This window comes from Fusarium flagelliforme, assembly GCF_020744385.1.
Source record: "Fusarium flagelliforme strain FIESC 12 MPI-CAGE-AA-0113 chromosome Unknown B0J16scaffold_1, whole genome shotgun sequence".
In the NCBI taxonomy this organism is placed as follows: Eukaryota; Fungi; Ascomycota; class Sordariomycetes; order Hypocreales; family Nectriaceae; genus Fusarium; species Fusarium flagelliforme.
The window spans coordinates 2,577,192-2,600,572 of NW_025763503.1; the positions used below are offsets into that span (position 1 = coordinate 2,577,192).

Below are 23,381 nucleotides of genomic sequence, written 5' to 3' on the forward strand. Positions count from 1 at the left end.
AGAGTTTGCGGAATGCAGTCGGAAGGCGGGGGAGAATGACAGCGGCGCGCTGCAAAGAGGCGGTAGTGGGTAAAGATGGTTTTGGTGGAAGAGGCGTGGGAGGAGGAAGAGGGGATAGTTATGTCGCGTGTCGCGGAACAGCGTTGTAGTGTGCAGTGTGCAGTGCTATGTTGTGTCGCGAACTAGGTATTTGCTGCTTGCTGCTGCTGTCGCTTTTGGCGGTTGGTTGTCGTGGCTAGACTTTTGCGTTGCGATGCGATACAATGCGCCGAGTGTTCGAGTTGTCGAGATTCAGTCCACACGAGACCAGGTTCTAACTGGGCGGTATGAACCTCCAGTTAATACTGCCGTTCCTCTCGCACCTAGTAGCAGGTACCAGGGTGGCGCGGAAGCTTTGAATGGAGAAGCTTTGGGAGTTTAGGTTGTAATTAGGCGGCGCAGCAGGGGAGGGGGTTCCTAGCTGTAAGCGCGCCGTGGACTACGTCGCAAAAGTTGGCTGGCCTGACTGAACAAAGAAGAACAGATCAGGACAGGACAAGAGGGAAATTGACCTAGACTATCCGTAGAGTCGCAACAACCCTTTATGATGAATGAATGAATAAGAGAAGGTGGAGCGAGGAGAAAGCTGTGGAGAGTACCGAAGTGGGGAGAGCCTCAGAGCCCGACTGATGTGATCTTCTGATCAGGGGACGGGACTGGGAACCTGGACTGGGCTGAGGGGTAGGCGAGCTACGAGCGAGGCAGGAGACTCTCTGTCCCCTAGTCCATTTGCCAGTCAAAGCTGGAGAACGATGCGTTAGCGAAAGCCCTAGAGCAAGGTACCGATACTTTTGGTGACTGGGTAGAGCTTGCTTGCGGAAAGCTTGGGGGTTTTGGTGGCTCGAGCAACGCAACGCCGGTTAGACGGGCTGATGGATGCTTTGAGCAGAGCAGCGTCGTCACACAGAAAGAGATGACTAGAAATTGACTGAAAAGGCCCTACCTGGATTCTCAGAAAATATATGTCTCGTAGAAGGTATACCAGTATTGAGTGAGAACTCGACCTGGAAACGTGGTACAGTAGATATGAAGTTGGCGGAGGTCTCAGAAAAGAAGCGGCGGGGACTTGACGGTGATCTGGGGAGAGCTATCCGTAGAACCACTAGCTTGAGTTCGGTAGCTGGGAGCTGGGCGGGCGATTAACTTCGTCGCCTCGGCAGCCAGGCCGGTACCGGTAGAGTAGTCGACGCTAACTTGGGCCGTACAGTAAGACAGACGATGGCCACAAAGCTCTGTAGGTACAGTAAGGCGAGAGGGATCAAAGAAAATTGCCAATGGGGGAAACAGGATATTGATATGTTTTTTTTTGTTTCTCTGGGAGGAAGAAGAGGGGGCGTCTTAAAAGATGGTGTCAGCCAAGTGATGGTGGTGAAAGTGAAAGTGTCGAGCCTAAGGCAGCTTAAGAGAAATAGATTGGATGGTGGATGGAGACTTCCAATTGAAGCAAGAGTGAAAGCTGGGGTAAGGGAACCATAAATTGGAAGGAACAAAGACGGCGTCGAATCGCCCAATCAGTTGTTTTGGGTTATCTCGACTCAATTGTCACGTATGGTTGATCCTACATGGAGATGCAGAAAGGTAGAGGTATCGTGGAAAGACTCAATTTTGGACTGGCCTAGACTTTTATGTACTGTATGGATGGCATCGACAACGCCTCAGCTTCTGGCTATCCACCCATCCATCCACCCATTACTTGGTGCCTCTCTCTGGAAAGAGTAACGATTAATGGACCCTGAAGAAGACGTCGAGTTACGAACGATATTAATACCCCTAAACATTTAAGACAAGGTATCTTGAGGCTTTTCTCGGACAGATCCATTGACAATTTTAATAGGCCAAGCAATTGCTTTTTGTGCAATGTCCGTGAGCTTTAACCGTTGAAGGGGTCTAAGCTTCTGAACCTGGTGTCGTGTCATATCAGGCCATCGTGTTGGATTGGATAGAATTGGATTCTTGCAGCGGCAATCGTCGATGAATGCTTATTCTCCGTAGGGTAGCCGAGAAGCTAAGCTCGTGATGTGCGAGGAGAAGCAAGAAGCAAGAAGCATTGGGAGTCGGAAGTGTCTGTTGCATGCATCAGTCAACCTTGAGTTGCATGTGCATGCGGAGAGAAAAGCGCCTCTGACGTGCCGTGATGTTTCTGTTCCACACCTTTAGGGGACTATTTGGAGGCTGAACGATCAGGGGGGGCTTTGAGCAGTCTTTGAAGCGTGGTACAGTAGTGAAGACACTGAAATGATATTGGACTGGTTTACTATTCGTCTTGATCTATCTGAATCAACTGCCGAAGACAATAGATATCATAAGATGATATCCAAGTAATGATTGAATGACCTGAACGTCTGCAATGACCCTTCGTTTCTGGTGGTGTGCATGTCCCTGTACTTACAGGGCTTGGGTCCAAGTTAGTTGCAGTCACAGTGAAAGCGGATTGGACGCTCCACACTTTGAGAATCGATATTGATGGGGACCTTGCTAACACGGATGCCCCACCGACGCATCCCCGACCAACCGAAGGATGCGATGTCAGAACATCCATGGATCACATCAGGTGAATGGCGATGAACCAAGTATTCGACGTTGCAATATAACTTACAAGAAGGGACAATTGCAGCATTCGAGGCAAATTATGTTTTGTAGAGTGATAGAATTGGGGAAGCGAAATCATTGTTTAAACCCTGCCTACCCGGTATAGCACACTCCTCCAATGAGAACCCAGTATTTGTACCCCTCAACTCAATGATAGCAACCTTCTCCCACTGACAAGCAGCATCGTCATCGCATGTCGTAGCTCAACCCAGCCCCAAAAACTGTCCCCTCGTGACCATCTCCCCTTGTTACTGTACGCAACACCTTACAATCTCAACTAAGGGACCGGATCATGATCGACTCCGCTTCCCTAGGCTTGGAGCTTGACTCCGCCTTTTAGCTTCTACTTTAACCTAGACCTACTGTAGACTGACCAGCTACTGTAGCTAAGCAGCTATTCAAGCTTTCTTACTTGCTACTGCTCACGTCACTTTCCGAAGGCTCATGAACTGTGCTGATCAGGATCAAGATCAATGGCAGCAGCTTGTGAGATCTAAAACTGCGCGTAACAAATCAGAATTGGCTGCGGGCCGCTTTTATCAACGTCAACCATCATCACCAACAACAATTGTCGCTTCTCATTCGTCCATACAATTATGGTGCTTTGGGTCTCTGTGAATTTGATATCTTGTTTATCATGAATGTCACTGTCTGTTCCGTTTAGTTTGAGGCTTCTCAAAGAGGTCATAGCGGTCATTGCGGGGGTTGTAGATACTGTTTCCGGAGAGCTCAAGAGGGCGTGGTAGATTGGGAATCGTTTCACATTCAGCTCAGGTATTGGCTATCTGCAGCGTAAACACAAATCGTAATCATTCCTCCCAACTATTGAACCTTTTGTGCATTTCGTGCAAATGGGTTCAATACTATACATGATCTTAATTTGAATCCAGCCTCTTCACTATGTCGTGCGGCGTCTAGCGCATCTCGAAACAGTTTCAGGTGGACCACAGGACAGCTCGATCAGATTGTCCTCTCCGTTACATGTTCTTGATAGAAGACCGTATGTAAAACCCGTCTCTACAGGTTGAGTCGGATTCTCTCTTGGTTCGTCGGTGGTTATCATTCAGTTGTAGGAAATATGTATGGATGCAATCCAGTGGTGTTTGTCATAACGTCGTAAATCTTCCATGTATGCGTGCGTGCATATGTGTGCTGATAAAGAGTGTGGGCTTTCTAGCCAACCGAGACGACTACATCGCCTTTGCATTTGCCGTACGAGCAACACTCAGAGGCATCCATTTCGCCTTTGAGGATGGCATCGACTTTGGACTGGAAGCCTTGATAAGTTTGGGTGCAGTTATGTGTTTCTTTGTGGTACTCACTTCGGGGCAAGGTCCACTTGGCGAGATGGAGGCTCTTGCGATGGGCGAGGCAGTGACAAAGGCAGCAGAAGCGGCGAAAACGAGTGTGAACCATTTCATGGTGATGGTGGTGATAGTGTCAGTGATAGTAGTAGTAGAAAAGATGTAGGTATAGACGACTTCTAGTCGAGTAAAGAGTGACTATTTGTAGAAAAGAATGACAATAGTTTGAAGAGACAAAGAGTGACGTTGGGCAAAAGCTGAAGAGCGGGAGAAAAAAAAAAAGAGAGTTGAGCTTTGGCCCGAATTTATATTAGAAGCACTGCAGAATAAATTGAACAAAATTTCAAGGGAGATGCAATGGATGTTTGCAAACAGCCAAAGCCTGGGCCAGTGGAGTTTGTTGGTGCAACTGCCAAGACTGACAGGGTAGAAAAGGCAACTGCATCCGGCGTTTTCTTTTCCGGGCAAGAACAACAAAAAAGAAGTTTTTTTCTTTCTCTTTCGTGATAGTCGATCCATCAACAACATTCCTTTCCTTTTTAATTCCTTGGTTTTTGGCTTCGCTTTTGGGTCCTTCTCGCACTAATGCAGGTACGACAAGGAAAGGGCCCACTTGCGTCATTATTCCTGGGGTCACAATCAACTTGATGGAACCTTGCAATTGGATATTTGATACTGTTATCTTCAACTGCCGACTCTTTTATTCCCTCTCTAATTATCACGATCTACAACGAACCGAAGTGGTGTATCACTTATACTATCTCTCGGGACGCGACAATGCGCCGACATTCCCAGAAATCAGGTCAGAGACATGAATCAAGAGAAACAAGAAAGACAGTGTTTCACAACCACAAGTTCTAGACTTGAATCATGAGACATGACAAACGAAACAATAAACGCCAATTCCGACTTTAATTCTTGTTTCTTTTCTGACTCAGCCCTATGCTTACTCTCAATTCGAATTGCAGTCACTTGGCTGGTGCTTTTTGGCGAGGAATCTCGAAACACTTCTATAACAGCGTCCTTGCGTTGACCTGCTTTAATTGATGGGATTATTCAGGTCCTGTCACTTTACATCGGTTAATTCTCAGATTTCTCGGCTGTCGTTTGCCGATCTCGACCGTTGGACAATCTTGACAATGCAAGGGACGTTCAATTGCGACATATCAAGAAATGTCTTGGCATTTCTCTGTTGCTCCACTTCTGATTAAGCTTAGACACTTCTATCCTGGATATACCACGTTTCTTTGATGTCTCGACCACTAGCGATATGAAGAGTAGAGAGGTGGAATGTCAAGCATGTGCTCGCTATCCTAGCAACCAAAAAAGTACTTGGCTATGTGGTTTATATCCGTTGTGCAGCCAAATCCGTAGACCTCTTGCAATTACTTTCCCTCGTTCACAGACACCCTAGGATAATGTCTGCTGAAAATCTGTCCAACCAAATTTCCAGAAGAATCCTTTGAGGCTTTGTTGAGAGACGCCAATAGCCACACGTCGAAAAGTCCATCGTAACAAGCTTGTTTTCCCGATGCTGCGAACGATTCCTTGATGTGCTTCGACGGAAGTTGTATCCTCTGCTTGCTCGTACAGGTATGTTCGGTAGTTGTGTTCCGAAGTTGTGGTTTTGTGTGGTATAGTCTTGCCTGTCTAAGCGTTGGAGTTTGTAGGACTTTGGGTGTAGAGCGGAGTGTTGGTAATGTGGTAAGGCGGAACATCCTGGGTAGGGGTTGAGTTAAAGAACCGGTAGTCGTGGTCGTTTAGGAAAGAGTTGGTGCATGAGTGATTAGAACTGAAGTGAGACCGGTAGAAGTGTTTGTAGATCTGGAAGTTATTGGATTAGAGTAATAATAGAAGCAATGAGGATCAAATCCAACAGAATCTATATATAATTCATATATACAATTAAAGTTATAGGTATCGGAACTCTGATAAGACTATCCAAGATGGGCCGCAGAAGAGATACGCCCATGATCCCAGCTTAGGTAAATACAATAAACAGATAGAGGCGAGATAGATAGATGAGCAGTAATCAAACACTGATCTAATGCACTACAGTCGTTCCTCCTTGAGAGTAAAGGCTTTTCCAGAATCAGGTTCATACGAGACACAGTAATGTCGATAATACCAAGCAACAAACATATGGCCATCATGGAGGTTCGGCTTTCCCTATCTCTCAACTCCATCTATACCAACCAGATCCCTGAGACGACAATTTGAGTTCTCCCGAGAAGTAAAACGTGGTAGAATCATTGGATCACCTCTACAAAAGCCTCTTCACTTATCTGATCATGAGTGTCGAAATAAGACACCTGATAGCATAGTCCAACTGAATATAAAGTCGCCATGTATAAATACCAAAGCCATACATTCTATCATACTTTTCATTCACACAAATCAAACACTTCTCACATGACATCTAATCAAACTCCAAGCCCCCAGTAACGCCAAATTCAATCCCCTCACCACGACCAGACCTCAGCACCCACTCCTCCAAGCACAACCTTAAGCCTCTCGCCATCAGTTTCCCCGACAATAGCGATATCGCCAGGATCAGCAACACCGCTGTACGCATCAGCTACTAATTTCACCTTGCCAGGCTGCACACTCCAGACCTTGACGCGCTGGTCGTTGCTGACAGTAATGCCGAATGTTTCCGCCCCGCGTTGCACGAGCACAAGACCGTTGATCGCTGCTGCATGGGCCTTGCGTACTATTCCACGGCTCGAGGTTGTGTATCTGCGGTTACCCGACTCGTTTGACATGGCGACGAGTGTCGTGACACCGAGACCGTTGTCATCGCCACCTGTAAGGACTAAGAAGCCTTCTGGGGTAGAGTGGAGATCTAGACACTTGATGCTGCTTTGGTGCACTGGGACGACTTGGACGAGCACATGACTGGATACCAGGGGCTCATCAAAGTTTACTTCCCAGGTAGTCAGGTGTCCGTCCGTAGAAGCTGTAAGTGCCGAAAGGCCCTTTTCGTCCACCCCGAGATAGCGAATCTGTGTCAAGCAAGCTCCCGTGTACGACATGCGGGCCAGAAGATGGAAGCCCTTTCCTGGAGTGTATCGGTATGTTTTCAATGTCGAGTTGGACAGGATCATGGTGATGATGATATTTCCGTTGGCGTCCTTGCAAGCGTCAAAGTCCATGATTCGAAGGTCTGCGGCAGGACTCTTGTCGTCGAGAATGCCTTCACACAGGATACCAAGTCCTTTGTACTGGGAGTTTAGCCTTCTAACGGACCAGACGAAGAACTCTTCGAAGCCGGCACTGCTGAGAAGGTAATCATCTCCAACCCAATGGATCTTTTGCAAACCCGAGATATGTAGCTTTGTAGAGGCGACACACCGTAGCCCAGTGTCCTTCTTTCCTGACTCTTGATCGTCATACTCCCAGATTCGCACAGTTGTATCTTCCGCACCGGTCGCAATGTATCGACCACTTGCACTCAAACCCCTAATCTCTCTGCCGTGTGTTCCATACCTGAGCGGTCGGTGCATCGGCGTATGCTGCGAGAAGATGTAAAGTTTGCTGACCCTCGTGTACCCAAAGCGAACTTTGTTGTGGTCGACAGGGTCATGTGCAATGGTAAATGTCCGATGAGCACCTCCACAGTCAACCGAAGCGATTTCTTCGCGTCGGGTTTCATTCCAGACGATAAAGTTCTTACTCTTGAAGCCGTACAAGATCAATTCGGGGGACGCATCTTGTGTGAACCAGCCTCCTTCTATATCTGCACCAGAGGGGGCAGCGACCTCATGCTGGAGGTGCAAGCGGACTTCCTCACCGAGATCTTCAATTTCGTAGATTCTGTACTTGGTGTCTCGACTTGTAGCCAGGAAGTACAGAGGAGCTTCTTGTCCTTCGGTAGTTGGTAGAGGGACCAGGCCAGTGATGGCATCTTGTGTGTTGAACCTGAAGTCTAAGATGGGACGGAACTCGTTGCCAGTCTGTCTCAATATTGAGAGAAAGCCGTGTCGTGATCCGATGGCAATCAGGTCACTCCTGAAGCGGGCGGCAGAGATGGCAACGAATCTCTTATCAATGCCACGGATATCCGCCGTGGCTTCCACAGTCCCTGTACGCCAATCGATAGAGAAATATTGAGAATCCGAAGTGCCGTGTAGGTGAACAATAAGCTCTGTAGGCCCTTCACCTGTAGTTGATAGTATTGAGATGTTGAAAATCTTGCCGGGCACAGAGCCTATGAGTGTAACTCCTTGGGCTTCAGAGTAGTAGTATAACTTGCCGCTGGTCGTTCCCAGAATAGCTGCTCCTTCGCCAATCGTCTTGAGTGTATAGCACGATTGGAATTCAGTGTTCACTTGTTCCTCCAGCTCGATTTCCTTCCACTCGAGATGTGGCTGCAAAACACCTACAAGGAGTCGTCCCCAATTCGTTGTCACCAACACACGATCATCAGAGATGAAATCGTAACGGCTGAATATCTCCTTTGCGCGGAGAGGCTTTAGCTCGCGAAGACTCGGCAAAACGGTCGCAACGTCCTGGAAGTCAAGTCCCTTTAATTCGTTGATCGATGTTGACCCAGAAGTTGTCAAAGACGCAGGTTGCGTGATGAGCGAGATCTTGCTATCAGCTCCTCCCGTCGCGATGAGTGTTTGTTCTCCTCGGTTCACCACAGCGTGTGCCCAGAGATGCTTGCCATCATGCACAGCATATGTCTCGATGTGCTTCAGAGATCCGGATACCTTCTCTGGCGAGTTATCGATCTTCAACTGCCACCTTTGGGCGGTAGAGTCTTCTCCAAAGGAGTAAAGGGACATGGGGGCTTTCGGTAGTGTCTGCCCTTCTGTCAGAGCAGCGAACTTGATACCCCAAATTCTCGACAGATGGCCCATGATCGTCGCAACAGGTCGCAACTCCTCCGCTCTGGGTCCATCATCCAAACCTGCTTTTGATCCGAAGCCAGTCTCTCTTGGTGCAGCGAAGTCGTGCTTCTTCTCATGACCTCCATCTTGTCCTGTGATATTCCAGATTCTCACCGTACGGTCATCACTGCAACTGGCAATAAGCCTCAACGTCGATCCATCCTCGCAGGGCAGCTCTTCTGAGATATCAACGCCGAAAATGGATCCTTCGTGGCCGTTGAGAATGGCGAGAAGTTCAGATCGGCTCTCTGAAACATGGCATCGCCATACCAAAATCTCGCCAAAGATCGTACCGCCCGCCATGAGGACAAAGTCTTGGTCCAACCATTTCAATCTCGCAGCGTAAAGAATCGGCCGTGAAGGCGATACAACAGCACCAATAACCGGAGCATCCTCGCCGTTCAATTTCAAATGAACAACCTCGTTATGAGCCGTGGCAAGAACCGCCGAAGAGTCATCGTATGGTGACGGGGCAACATCATAGACCCAATCTGGAGCAGCAGTCTTGTTCACCACCACTCCATCATCCACACCATCAACAAGGCTCTTTATATTCGAGACAACAGCGATCTGCGCAGCGCCCCAGGCGAGTGCCCTCCCATTGCTCAATAGGCGAATTCCATGGATAGGCTGTGCTGTGAAGACGCGAACGCTGCCTATACGGACAGCATGACCAGGTCGTAGATCATAGAGGGCTAGATGAGTGTCCTCGCCTGCGAGAAGATACTCTGCATCTTTGAAGAATGCGAGTGAAGTGATAGGACCCTGGAAAAATTCCCGGGTAAGGCGTGACTATGGATGTGTGAGCTCATGATAGCGGGGGAGGGGCAGCACGACAACTCACCTCTGGCATGACCACAAAATTTGAGAGACAAAGAGAAAATTATAATAAACGCTCACTGGTATTTCCAAGACATATGTATCTTGATCTAATCCCTCGCCGCTACTGAGATGAGTCAAGTGGAGGAGAGAAATTGAGCTCTTGTATGAGTGAGGTTTTGTGTGGGTTCAGTCAGCCATGAGCGAAAATTTTTGGACTGGTTCTAGTAATTGCTCATCAATGACCCATAACGAGTGAAGCTTTCATCCAACTCATGACTCTCACAACAATCACATCCATTAGAGCAATATGCAGACAGATAGTTAGGTAATTTGTTTGTATTTTAACGCTAAAAAGGGCGAGTATAAGATCAAGCTACGTATGTTCATCCCAGTGCCCAACCAAAAAGAATAACTTTGGGTATCATGCCTTTCCATGGCATCTTCCCCGTCACCGATATCTCCCAACGACCATTGCTGAGCCGTAAACATAAACAAAAAGAGTTCATAACAGCGTGAATGCTGTAGCAAACAATATCCTGTCATTCAATCCCAGAACCAAAAAACCAGAACGCCATTAATGCAATCATCAGGAGGTTAAGTTAAAACTTAAAGAATCATGTCATGAGAACTACTCGCGCGCCTGTTTAGGCACGGTGAGAGTAGGGCTCGTAGGCGAGATCGGAGCGCGCAGTACCGGCGGGGTAGCGAGGAGCACCGTACTGGGACTGGGACTGGCCCTGGTTGTGGTTGTAGTAGCCGGTCTGCATCTCGTGGTCGTCACTGAGAGGAGCGTAAGAGCCGTGCTTGTTGCCAGCACCACCGAGGAGCTTCTCGCCGTCAGATCGGCGGTTCTTCTTCTTGTCGGATCGGCTCTCAGGCTTGCAGCAGCAGATGGTGAACATCCAGAAGAGACCAGCACCGAGGGCGAAAGCGGCGGAAATAGCGACACAGGCGAAGAATCGGCCGTTGATGTGACCCTGGACACCATAAAATCTAGCAGAGGCCTCCACAGCACCAACGACAGTACCAGCCAGGACACCAGACAGAACAACGGCGGCGATAACAAGGGTGCTGGCAAGACCGGCGACAACCCATGTCAAGCAGGACATGATACGAGAGCAGTTGGCGAAGATTCCGAGAACGATCTCAGCGGCGAGAGCAATGAAGGCAGCAATGTAGACGACCTGGGTCCACTTGGTGGCAGTTCGGAAGGCCTTGAGAGCACTCTGGATCTCCTTGGGGAGCTCAATAGCGATGTTCTTGTTGGTACCGACGAGAGTGGAGGTGTTCAGAGACTTGCTAGCCCAGTCGAACTCGGGGTCCTCGCACTTTCGCTTACCATCCTTGTCGATCTTGCAGAAACCCCAAAGGTTGATGTCGTAGTACTTGTCGAGACCGAGCATCTTGGCGGTGATGTTATCCTTGATGGGAGCACCATCCTCGGCACGAGTCAGAAGCTGGGGCACATCACGGGTATCGATCTTGAATTCGTCGAGGTTTAGGTTGTCAACAATGTTATCGACATCGGCGGGGTTGATGCTGAGGTTCTCAACATCGACTCGGAAGATGTAAAGAGACTTGTCGGCGACACCAGCGAGGGCACCGACGAGGAGGAAGATAATGGAGCCGACAGTAAGTGCGAACGGCAATAGCACACAGAAAAATCGACCGACGCCCATTTTCGATTATAGTTTGCGGTGTAAGATTGAGTTTTTGTGTGGTTGTTGATTATGCGGTGGATGTTTTTTAAAACGTCTTTCGATATCGGAGGTCGAATCGGTATGACGTAAGTTGAGTTAGCAGCGAACGAGTGCTATTATAAGCGAATGACTCTATTCGAGTGAGTAGAACAGAACACGACAGGTAAGATGACGCGAACGTAAAAAGGGAAAAGGTGAGATGAGATGAGACGAGATACAGCAAGAAGAAAGAGGGAGGAAGAAGGCGGTGGTTTTATAAAAAGCTGAAGCCAGGGCTGGTGCTGGGCGTGAGCACTAAGGTACGTTTAGTTTTTAGTGATACAGCCCGTCCTACAACGCCTAAGACCAGCAGATCCATGAGCTGTAAGAAGAGGGGGGGTTGGCTTGGCCTTTGACGTGGAGGAGTGGAGTGGCGCAGCGTAGATACCCCGGACAGTTGAGATCGGTTATAGTATGAAGTGATATTGACACTGTTTTTGTGTGAAGATTGAGGCTGATTTACAGTGCGCAAAAAGAAAGCCTTGTGTTGGAGGCGTCGTGCTTACGACTCCCAACCCAAGCCCGGGTTCAGGTCGTTACAGCTTGAGGTCAGGTTCCCACTAAAAAGGTCACAGTGGAGACATTAGGACGCCGCTCAGCCACTGAAGCTTTCGCTGCCTTTTTGTTTTTGTTTTCACTTGTCCGACCTTGAGGGCGCAGCTTCTCATTTACTCTGATCAGGCTGTACTAGTTGAACGGCTGAAGAAAAGACAATCAGATGGTATGTTGGCTGACAATAGGATACAGGTAGTGACAGCTGTAGTGAGGATAGGTAAACATCCATATGCAAACTCTCTATCTCACGATCAGCATGACGATCATGTCATTGGCCCGGCAGCCGAAACCCATTGAATGGAACAAGCCTTGATTGATAGACAGGGAGCCTCCGTAAAAGTTCCGTTTTCGCTGAGATGCTCATGATGACATTGATGGCTCCATCAGATCAATCCTATTCTCCACGGTAATTCACTGTTCCGTATTATTTCTCAACTCAACTCAGCCCAGCCCAATAGGTACCTAGCATGGGTCTTGATGATCCTTGCAGACTCAAAGGAAAAGAACGCAAGGACCCTGAATGCACAAGCACAGCAACGTTTTGATGCTGACGACACCTGCTAGGATTTCGATCCACCTCCACCACCACCACTTTTTTTTACGATGGATTTTTTCCCCAGTTGATCAACATGTGAGAGACAAACAAACCAAGTGGGACTGCCTGTAGTACTGTAACGTTGAACAACGCAATCCAATACATCACCAAAGTATATTCACCGGTAGTTGTACTGAGTTGAGTTGAGTTGAGCTGAGCTGAGATTGAGTTACCGCTACTATAGACAAATTGGGATGTGACAAATTGCATGTGGGATGTGGGATGGTATGGAAGCTCCCGTTGGATCTGATTTGGGCTGCGGCTGACAGACAGACGGTCAAGGATGGATACTTGAACCGCCCTTCCTCCTCCACTGTCAGCATCCATCTCACCCACAGACATTCTACTAACGTAAACAAGCGAGACAGATGTCCGCCATTTCTTCCGCAATCGCACAGCCTTATGTCTAGGTATGATTTATCGGAAAGACGAAACGAGAGACATCTTGTCACGAAACACATTCCCCTGGCCTGACTAGCAAAGCAAAGCCTCACTCCATCCCAAGAGCACAGCCCATTGCTAGTCTCGTCCCGGGTAGCTTCAGAACATACTCTATCTAATTTTAGAACTGCCGCGTTTTTTGCCTCGCTCAGCCCAATGTTAATAATGAGATCTTCACTTTGATAATCAATCCTTTTCGTGCACCGCCCTCCAGGCCTGTTGACATTTCCCGATAATTATCTGCGTCGCGTCGTATTTCAACGTCAAACTCAATTACCAATATTCTTCGCTTACATGGCCATAAAGAGGCGTACCTGCCGACATTTTGTCTCGGCATCATCCTATGGCAATTCTATGAATTCTTTTTCTGCCTCGCACTTGCAGGCAGGCCTCGCGAAATTTAAGCTGACCCATACAAGCGCATCAAATGTATTGGACGCCGCTGACTTGGAGTATCATCTCAATACCCAAAGTCCTTCTTCCATATACAGCTAGCTGGTTATCACAACCTTAGTGACCATATTGACTCTCCATCTTTTGCTGTTATACCTGCACATTTGGGCTTGAGACTATGAATTTTGTAGAATTCGCCCCAGTCGAGCAAAAGCGCCTGATGTTCAAGGAACTGTTGGTATAATATCATCAATGGATGGAGATCATAAATTAAGTTCACGGGAGTCGTTTTAAAGTGCATAGTTCTTACAAAACTCTTATTTTACACAATCCAGTTTACTGTCGTGCATCCACTATCCATGGATCGACATATCCTCTCAGCTGCTTTCTCCAGAGCAGGATGCCAAGTGCGGTTTATGATCCGATCATCATCCAATCACCCCCCGAATACTTGCCCTCACTGGTCTAATCGAACTGAACCTCAACATCATGATCACCCACTCTCTCATTCTTGTGGTAGACTGCGAAGTTCACAGTCCCATCTTCGCACTCCATCTGGATCCGTTGTTCAAGTCTTGGGAAACTTTCTCCGTTGCGGTTGGTGAATCGGGGCAGGGTGTTAGTATTGATCTGCCTGTTCCAGACGATCGTGCAAAGTTGTTGGATAGTTCCCGAAGCACGGTGCACCCGAGGAGGAGGAAATCCTGTCGCGCAGAAGATAGTCGACTGGACTCGCTCAAATCCTTTGCTCGATTTTGGGTATAGCCGGCGCAAGTTGTAGTGAACCGACCGCTTGGAGGAAATGTTGTCACCCTGAGTTGTGATAAATTAGTTCTGAACTATTCCATACCTTCCTGGTTTGCTCACCTCTACGAGAAACCATTCCATTTGGTTATCGGCCTTGTATTCCAGCGTTTTCTCATCCCAAAACTTGTCACGAGCATCGCGTCTACCTTCGATGAATGGGGTACAGTATTTGACGCCGTAACTCATTCGAGCGACGCGTGACGCGATAGTCATCCCCAAAGTGGTAGTGAGACCCTGTTGAATGAGACCTTGGATGACCGCACCGCGGCAAATAGCAGTCCATCTAGATTGTCGTTAGCTGTGAAAAGACACGGATGGCTGGTCTATCGAAGCATAAGTACTCACGGCTTGGTTCCGCGCGACTGCAGCACAGTTGACGTGAATCGATCCCGAAGGCGGTTGAGGAGATATCGGCTGCGACCAAACCCCCCGACAAGAATGATGTACTGGATTATATAAGTTAAACGACTGATCATAGGATAATCTCCAAGGACTAAATACCTTGGGTGCCTTGCCATATTTCTGTTGAATAACATCGACTTGCCGGTTCACCAGGGCCTCAATCTTGCTCACGATTGGGGAGAAGACAGACAAGATCTCGCCACTATAAACAGAATCAGTAAGTCGAGAATCATCTATATGTTCCAGTCTTACGAGGTGAACTCCAAAGTTGTACGACTTTTTAAGCCTTTGGATGAACTTTTGTTGCAGATTTCGGGTAGGTCGACCAGCCAGAGTTTCTGTTGATTAGTGAACTGGTGCTTGATGCCGTGCTCCCATTGATCATTGAGAAACTTCTTCTCATCAGACTTTTTGACCATGTCCCAAGTGCCGTCGGGGATTTTGGTCTTGACGAGTTCGACGAATCCTTCATCCAGGAAGAGCGCTCTACAAAGATCGCCTGGTTGCAGGTCAGTCACCTAGAAACAATGAAGGTGAGTGCGTAGATGCATGCTATGGTGACTCACCATCGCCTTTCACACATTCTTTGACGCTGCATGGGTCTGTAGATTCGAATACATAGCTGATGATGTCCTTTGTCATGTAAGCAGGGAACATTTCGGCCAGAAGATAGACTTACAACCGTGCCACCCCCCGCATCGCAAACGACGATAGTGTCCTCGGCCTGAGGGTATCTTAGCGTACTTGCTCTCCGGAACATCAAGTATTGTACTGTACCTGGATCGTCGATCGTTTAGCAACGTCTTTGAGGGTGGCGAGAGCAGCGGCCTCTGGTTCGGTGATAAAACGAAGAGTGGTGGCGCCTGCTGGGCGCGAATCAAGGATACCAGAACTTTGGGCAGTGACTTTCATTCTGCTCTGCGCATAGGCGGGCCATATGGCTGGCATGGTGATGATGACGTGCAGCCTGGACTGCTCCACCACATCCGAACCCAGAGCATCTTGGATGGACTCCATCGAGTGGTTCCAGAGCTTACGGAGGAAAGCCGAGATGATATTGCCAGAACTCTTTTTGGTTTCGTTCTGAATCCGACGAGCTTCCTGCAAGTGAGTTGATGAAGCCACTTCAGCTGGAAGATCTTGGCCGTCAAGTAGGAACAGTTTGAACCACTTTAGAGGTTCAGCATTGAGAGGAACGGAGTATCCCCATTTGACTTCCATGTTCTTCTCATCGAAGTACAGTTGGGAGGGCGCCTTGTCTTTATCGGAGCAAGAATGAAGCTCCGCATCCCAGCTGGTCACGATCTCAATATTGTCGGACTCTCTGGAGTACGACCAGGCGACACCCGAGAACCTCCAAATACAGTTAGGCACTAGAGTTTCTCGAATACATGATTGACTTACGTAGTACCAAAGTCGATGCCAATGATGATGGCATCTCGAGGAGGTTGGTTGGCAGCCATGCTGCCGGTGGTCTTGCTGTCTTCGTAGTAGTGGTAGATGAAGAGGAGATGGCTGTCACGAAGAGGGACGACGGTGAAGAAAGAAGAGGTCTAGGATGGGAGAAGGAGAAGAGAAGAACATTTAAAGGAAATTTAGGCAGAGAATGGTTAAGTCAAGTACCTACTGGAAGATTTTAATTTGCAGTGTTGGCAGTTCTCGACAGTGTTCGCCAGCTGCATAAAAATAAACGATATTAATGAACCTGCCGCACAGTGATTCACTTAGAGTCACAGAAGCCCTTAATGGAATCAACAAATGCAGCATCAACGTTTTCCTACTGCTAAAATATTTGCCTGCAGTACTGGCATTGCCTTTATTTTCTGGGTGGCTGTCCTCTTCCTATCTGCATCCAACCTTCTTATAGTAAACGCCAGCGTTTTCTTTCACCTTATGAGTCTTTATCGATTAAATTCTCATCGTCAGGCTCCCTTTCAACTTGCTTGATTTCTTTGTGATGCACAACATCTTCCCATCACTCGTCTTGGCCCAGAGTTCAGCTTGAGCAGAGAGAATTGCGAAGCCTATGACGGCCCCAGAGATCGTATTGTAGACTATAACAGGTAAGAGTTCTACTCAGCAAAAGTCTTGCGAGCCTCAAAGCTCCGTGATTATAGCATCGGCATTTAGAAGTCGTCCCTAACTGAGAACTTTGAACAGACGACAATGCCAGTTATTTGTCTTAAGTAGACCAAGCAAGAATATCGGAAAGATGGCGTCCGGACAACGACGAACGGATGGAGGTTTCCATCCTGGAACTCCTGTACCTACGAATGCTCGTCATGGTCCTGGATTTCAACCCTTAGTTGACCTGAGCGGCCATGCAAACCCTACACTACCACACATGGGTAACTATATGCCATACAATGTGGCCTACTCGGACTATGCCCCTATGAACGAATTTCGGAATCATCAGCAAGCACGAACGAACTCCTTTTCGCAACATTCTGAGCAAACTGCTGAAGCACAGATGTCTGCTTTCGAGCGTTTCTCGGCTAGGATCAACCCATTCACGAGCACTACCGGTAACCGACCTGATAATCAACAGTACGAACATTTGGTCGATCAAATCAAGCGTTGCCAAAGTCAGCTTGAGGAAGCTACATACCATCGCCAGGAACTCGAATCAGAAAACCTGACTTTAAAGCAACAGCTGAAAGAGTCGGATTCCAGACTCGCAAAAGCTCTCGAGGAGCGCGATGAATACAAGCGCATCAGCGACGGTAACGACTGGACAGGGTCCGTAAAGGTATCAGACGACGATGTTCAAGACAAATGGAAGCAGCTCGACTACAACATCCGTTCCTTTGCGAAAGCGTTGGCCAAATGTCCCGTCACCCCACCAACTACTGACCTCGCCAAAGAACGTTTCTCCATCATAGCTTCGCACTGGATGGACCTCCTGGGCGATCAAGATTACAGAGAATGGACCATACATGCTTATCTATGGGTTGTTGTGCAAAACGTAGTCTTCATAGGATCAGGCAAAATCTGGGGTGGTGATCACGTCTGGGGCTTCAAAAGACTACGAGAAGTTCTTCTTGGTACGTTAAAACATTTATACTCAAGGAGAAATCTGACGATGACGCCACAGAACATGCCTTCAAAAATCATCGTTTTGGACTGCCAGGACCAAGCATCCGACACATTGCAAGGTGGTCTATTCAGGGTGCTTCTCTCCTCGGACACCTCTCTAGACGTGACCCGGAGCGTCTGAAGAGAGTAGTGAGGAGAGAACTGGACCAAGTAAAAGACTTCTGCGACATAGTCTTGAGCAAGTCGAATGTTGATTTTCTTCAGGGGATGCTGGATATTTTCGAAAACGCGCTGGAACTCGACGAAATTTTCATGAAGTCTAAGGCGGTCTTTGCGATCCGCACGTGCACCCCAGCGAAGCAGGAACAATCGCGATTCGATGCCAATATGATGGAGGCTCTTGCGTATAGCGAGACACTCTCTTCTCAGACCATCGTTGACTTCAATGTGTCGCCTGTGCTTGTCAAGAGGGGAAACGCTGATGGTTGCAAATACCGCAACAAAATGGTCCTCTGCAAGGGCTCGGTAGTTTGCCATTGAGCTGGTATCATCTTTGAAAGCTGCGGGACGACAAGAAGCATGGAAATGCGATTCTGGTGATATTCAGCAGCAGAATGTACAGGCTTTAGGAATGTCTCATCAGGCATACGCCCGCATCTCGCCGTTCAGGGATAGCAAAAAGCAGAAGGGCTTTTAGATCGCGACTGGGCTTACATGAAGTTAAGTTAGCAGACTTCACGATATAGGAGATAATTGTGGTAGTAATGTCAGAGTTGTTGGGTATTAAAACGTCTTTCTTTACATGAAATTGTATCACCGTTGCGAAATGTACAGTACTCCCAAACTCAATTCACCTTTACACAGAAGAGGAATAGTGTGTCCCAGACCGGCTGCGGCTGTCAAGACCACGCGGGGAGGGTTTCGGTGAGATGAGCACGAGGGATGGTCAGCTGTCACAGCACAAAGTCTGTGTTATGGTGATACTGAGCAGGAAGCGAGCGAGCTACTGACGCACTACGAAGGCGAGAACGGCGGCCTCAAAATGGGTGAAGGAGTGATAATTTGATACATCATTATGTTGATTTCTGCGGTCATGGAGGAAGGAGATTGACAGTGAGGGGTTGAACATGTGCCTCGTAGTCTCAGTCTTGGCTTTTTTGCCATTAGTGGTGTTGTGGTGGTTGATATCGAGTTATTAGGATAGTATCCTAGGAAGTGACATGGATATGTGAACTGATTTGTATTGAGTCCGACCGTTTGACCGAGTTCCTTGACTTGTTTCTCAGAGAAATGAATCGTGAATGGTCGAGACAAATCAAGCTCTTGCACGTGCCAATCGGTTGACTTCAAACGTCCAGGGATTGAGTTTTGACGTTACATATCAAAGCTCTCTGCTGTATGTGTATGCTTTGACCTGTTGATCTGTCTGTCTTTGTTTTAGTCTCGATCTGATCTGTCGAGCCACTGATTCAGGTCCCGAGACCAAACGATGGGACGATTTTAGGTGCTGTAAATGTCGCCATATGATAACCTTGGCGGAGGAGGAATACCGAGAATTGTTAACGCGTGTTGCTTGAGAATCCTTACATTTAGTTACTCTTATCGGGTCTTGGCTCTTTTTTTAACCTTGACACACGTATCACCCAAGACGACTAACTGCTTCATACCCCTGCTGTATGGTCTATTTACAACCAACCCAACCCAACCTCGCACTACTGAAGCTCTCCCCTCCATTGGGCGCCGATCAAAGAAACCACCCCGGACGAACAAAGTCTTGGCTTTGTGGTTCTCATCGGAGGTTGTTTTGGTTTGGTCTGTTGTATTTGTTGTTGGAAACCTTCTCTGACCTCGGGTAGTACAGTCTCTCAGGCCTTGTTAATAACCAAACTACCTACTATCTTGAACCTCAACTCATTTTCAACAAAGAAAAGAAAACTGACAAAAGGTGTGGAACCTTAATTGTCATAGCCTGAACCTGAGCCGCCACTTTTTAACTCGCTTCGCTTCGACCTTTCCGGTTCCGCTAATAATACGCTCTCCTCGTCTCTCTAGGCGTTACTACTCTACTGTAGCGAGTGGACACTGTAAGGTGAGCTTGTCTTCTCGACTGGCCTCAACTCAAGTTCCATTATCTCTACTCTTCCTTGCTCTGGATTTGTCTTGGCTTTTTCTTGGGGTAATAGTAGGGACCAAAAGGTGGAGAGAGTAGTTGCCTGCCTTAGCTATTAACCTACCTTACCTATCTCACCTTTGCAACACACTTGTCTCGTCTGTTGTTTCTTCTTCTTACAACAAACTCTCTTCCCACCAGACAAGAGCCTCATCCGTCGCAATTGGTTCTATCTTTATCACCGTCTGTTTGACTGTGTATCTCTGTCTGATTGTCTATACAGACACTTGATCATTCACGTTATTAACGACCTTCCCATCTGTACTCTACTCTGCTTTGCCCTCAATTCAATCGACGTCATTCGCATGCGAGAACCGCCTTGAATAGACGCCCGTCGTATCTATCCTCTATCTTTGCTTCCTTCACCTCATATCGCCTTTATCATTACGACCCTTGCACCTGTACTTCTACTCTACCTCTCTACCCGTGCCGTACTATCCATACTATACCTATACCGATACCGATACCGAACCATCTTGCGCCAACCCACGCCCGACGCTCAACGTTTTGCCCTTAAAACGTCTTGGCAATCTGACTTTTCAGTCTTATCATAGTTGCTTGTTATTAGTCTCGACCTAAACAACAGCTACTCAATTACCTCGATTATACCCGACAATTCGTTATTGTTTGTTTTGTTTGTATGTCTACCTAATTCTTCTCCTACTTCACTCTCTATCTCTCCTCCTCCACACTGTGGTTATTTTTTTCCACTTACGGTATCTGCTGCTGTATGCGCCGCAACTTCTGCACCCACTCATTCTCACTCTCTTCACTCACCTTCTCTCTCATTCTCAGAAAGTGAGTCACCCTAACGTGGACCATCTCTAGATTCTCCGACTCGGTCTTTGATCATTCAGCGCTATCTCCGATCTTCTTTCGGTTCGCGCTTTCTATCCTCTCCGGCCTCATCCCGGCGTTAACGGACCTCCCCACGACGTCATCACCGCCGCAAAACCCACCCGCCGACTCACTTCAACACCATCTTGAAGATTACGACAAAAAGTAACTATCTACAGTAGTGCTTCTATTCGAAGCATCTTGTCAAACTGCCCAAAACGGACGCATCAAGGAGTCAGCGCCGCTCCTCCTTCTTCCTAACCTTCGATCGCTTTTTTCACCCTCCCTAACACCTCCCTTGACCTAACCGCTCGGCAATATCTCACCTGCGTCGACGCCAAGAATTGTTACGACTTCCCGAACCTCGTCGCCCGCCCGCCCGCCTCTTATCAAGCACCAACCAAGCGAGCCTGAATTTGAGTCATCCGTTGGTCAGAGTCGAGGGCAACACATACCATGGGAAACAACAACTCCAGCCAAGGTGGATCTGGCTCCAAGGGCTCTGCCGGGCCTGATGGACCTCTTCAGTCTTACCCGTCTTTTAGTCGGTCTGACACCAAGGAATCCTCTCGTTCGTTCCGTTCCCTAGGATCCAAGATCCGCAGCAGCAGCAAGTCGGACAGCCCTAGGAACTCAAAGGTCTTGTCCAACGGCGAAAATCCGACCGAATCTAAGGTCGAAGAAAGACGTTCCAGTAGGCATGGACGCTCAAGCTCGTCCCGATTGAGCCGCAGCGAGCTCCCTCCCCTCAATACCGCCGGAACCGACATGTCAGCATCCGAATCGGCCGTTGCAGATTCCGCCGTCGGGGACGACCAGCCTCCTCCTTCTCCCGTCCACGGTAACACCAAAGGCGGCAACCACGATGTTAGTGCCGCGCAAGCATCGGGAGAGGTCGATCACGTTTCGGATCAGCCTCCCTCTGTCAATGCTGGAGCAAATGCGCACATGCAAGCTCCAGGACAGTCGATTCTGGTTAAGCGCGAGAACACCATCAACCCAGTTAACACTGGTCCGTCTGATGAGTCCAAGGTTGAGGGCAACTCCAACGTCGCCATGTCTGAAATTAAGGATATCGATCTCGACGACTTTATTAAGAGACTCTTGGATGCGGGCTATGCTGGAAAGGTTACTAAGAGCGTTTGTCTCAAGAACGCCGAGATTGTTGCTATTTGCCAGAGAGCACGAGAAGTTTTCTTGTCGCAGCCCGCTTTGTTGGAGTTGGATGCGCCTGTCAAGGTGGTGGGTGATGTCCACGGACAGTACACCGATGTTATCCGAATGTTCGAGATGTGTGGATTCCCTCCAAACTCAAACTACCTTTTCCTTGGCGACTACGTTGATCGAGGAAAGCAGTCGCTCGAGACTATCCTGCTGCTCCTCTGCTACAAGCTCAAGTTCCCCGAGAACTTTTTTCTCCTCCGAGGAAACCACGAATGCGCCAATGTCACACGAGTTTACGGCTTTTACGATGAATGCAAGCGAAGGTGCAATGTCAAAATCTGGAAGACGTTTATTGACTGCTTTAACACTCTTCCTATTGCCGCGATTGTCGCCGGCAAGATCTTCTGTGTTCACGGAGGATTGTCACCAGCGCTAGTTCACATGGACGACATCCGAAACATTGCTCGACCTACTGATGTCCCCGATTATGGACTGCTCAACGATCTTCTTTGGTCAGACCCCGCAGACATGGAGCAAGATTGGGAAGCGAATGAAAGAGGCGTTAGTTATTGTTTTGGTAAACGGGTTATTACGGAGTTTTTGGCAGTACACGATTTTGATCTTATCTGTCGAGCACACATGGTGGTTGAGGATGGCTATGAATTCTTCAACGATAGGGTTTTGGTGACAGTCTTCAGTGCCCCCAATGTAAGTCATCCCCTCCCGGATTACCCCGATCAACGGCTAACGCGCTTAGTACTGCGGTGAGTTTGATAACTGGGGCGCCGTTATGTCGGTATCCGCCGAGTTGCTCTGTAGCTTTGAGCTGCTTAAGCCTCTCGACTCGAGCGCTCTCAAGAGCCATATCAAGAAGAGCCGAAACAAGCGCCAGCACATGCTCAACAGTCCGGTATGTCACAAAGTTAATCAGCGTCTGAGCTTCCACTAACTTTTTCCAGCCCGCCATGATCCAGCCTCAGAGCATGTAATGATGTACATATCGCAAATACGTATTCGACTTTTTATGCCAGCTTTCTCCATTACGAAACATTCATTTACACCAATGACGGCAATTCGAGGGCAACCCGGAAAATGCTGCCACCTTTGAGCAGAACAAACAGCGCAAAACAAACAGATCAACTCTAATTAGAGTATGAATAAGGTCCACACACGTGGCCTCGTACTAAGAACAAGTACATTCAACACGCGGTGGCCAAGTATCACGGTGTGACAGCCGTAAAGGTCACGGTCTCTGCTCCGAGTGACGGACGTAACTGTCCTGAACATACAGCCTGAAATGGCTGAACGGCGCGCAAGGCCCAGAACAGCGCCGCTATGAATACGCTTTGGAGTTTGGGAACGATTGGCCTATACTTGGCGCACTTTGTAAACGGTCGATTGATTGATGGGAGGATTGGAAGGGTACAATCCTATAGAGTTATTCATGGGTTTATAGCAAGATCTGGGATCTTGGTTTTGTGCATAGCAACGGGAATTGAGTACAAGCAATTCCTAGTAATTTGTTTCTTGTTTATATACTCTCTCCTCATGACTTGTTTCTTTCATGTTGAATGGTGAACTCATGTGTAGATG

At 48.0% G+C, this 23,381-nt stretch overlaps 6 protein-coding genes across 6 annotated transcripts; 3 read left to right on the forward strand and 3 right to left on the reverse strand.

Annotated features, from left to right (window-relative positions):
• Positions 1-3,759: 3,759 nt before the first annotated feature.
• Positions 3,760-4,098, forward strand: B0J16DRAFT_313501 (uncharacterized protein; the record flags this gene model as incomplete). The annotated part of the gene is made up of 1 exon (XM_046125130.1): positions 3,760-4,098. One exon carries the CDS (start codon positions 3,760-3,762, stop codon positions 4,096-4,098), a length of 339 nt encoding a protein of 112 aa, XP_045988808.1.
• Positions 4,099-6,274: 2,176 nt separating this feature from the next.
• On the reverse strand, positions 6,275-9,966 carry B0J16DRAFT_366413 (uncharacterized protein). The gene is made up of 2 exons (XM_046130087.1): positions 9,672-9,966; positions 6,275-9,619 (listed from the first exon to the last, which is right to left on the reverse strand). The coding sequence occupies exons 1-2, from the start codon at positions 9,678-9,680 to the stop codon at positions 6,395-6,397; spliced, it is 3,234 nt and encodes a 1,077-aa protein (XP_045988809.1). The 5' UTR covers positions 9,681-9,966; the 3' UTR covers positions 6,275-6,394.
• Positions 9,967-10,293: 327 nt separating this feature from the next.
• B0J16DRAFT_313503 (SUR7/PalI family-domain-containing protein) lies at positions 10,294-11,328 on the reverse strand (the record flags this gene model as incomplete). The annotated part of the gene is made up of 1 exon (XM_046125131.1): positions 10,294-11,328. One exon carries the CDS (start codon positions 11,326-11,328, stop codon positions 10,294-10,296), a length of 1,035 nt encoding a protein of 344 aa, XP_045988810.1.
• Positions 11,329-13,837: 2,509 nt separating this feature from the next.
• On the reverse strand, positions 13,838-16,044 carry B0J16DRAFT_377627 (uncharacterized protein; the record flags this gene model as incomplete). Its single annotated transcript, XM_046130854.1, has 9 exons — positions 13,838-14,185; positions 14,240-14,462; positions 14,525-14,625; positions 14,681-14,783; positions 14,834-15,080; positions 15,148-15,214; positions 15,261-15,305; positions 15,359-15,935; positions 15,986-16,044. The coding sequence occupies 9 exons, from the start codon at positions 16,042-16,044 to the stop codon at positions 13,838-13,840; spliced, it is 1,770 nt and encodes a 589-aa protein (XP_045988811.1).
• Positions 16,045-16,703: 659 nt separating this feature from the next.
• B0J16DRAFT_366416 (uncharacterized protein) lies at positions 16,704-18,157 on the forward strand (the record flags this gene model as incomplete). The annotated part of the gene is made up of 2 exons (XM_046130088.1): positions 16,704-17,625; positions 17,676-18,157. Exons 1-2 carry the CDS (start codon positions 16,794-16,796, stop codon positions 18,155-18,157), a joined length of 1,314 nt encoding a protein of 437 aa, XP_045988812.1. The 5' UTR covers positions 16,704-16,793.
• Positions 18,158-21,080: 2,923 nt separating this feature from the next.
• B0J16DRAFT_313506 (Metallo-dependent phosphatase-like protein) lies at positions 21,081-22,777 on the forward strand (the record flags this gene model as incomplete). Its single annotated transcript, XM_046125132.1, has 3 exons — positions 21,081-22,496; positions 22,546-22,698; positions 22,748-22,777. The coding sequence occupies 3 exons, from the start codon at positions 21,081-21,083 to the stop codon at positions 22,775-22,777; spliced, it is 1,599 nt and encodes a 532-aa protein (XP_045988813.1).
• Between the last annotated feature and the right edge of the window lie 604 nt (positions 22,778-23,381).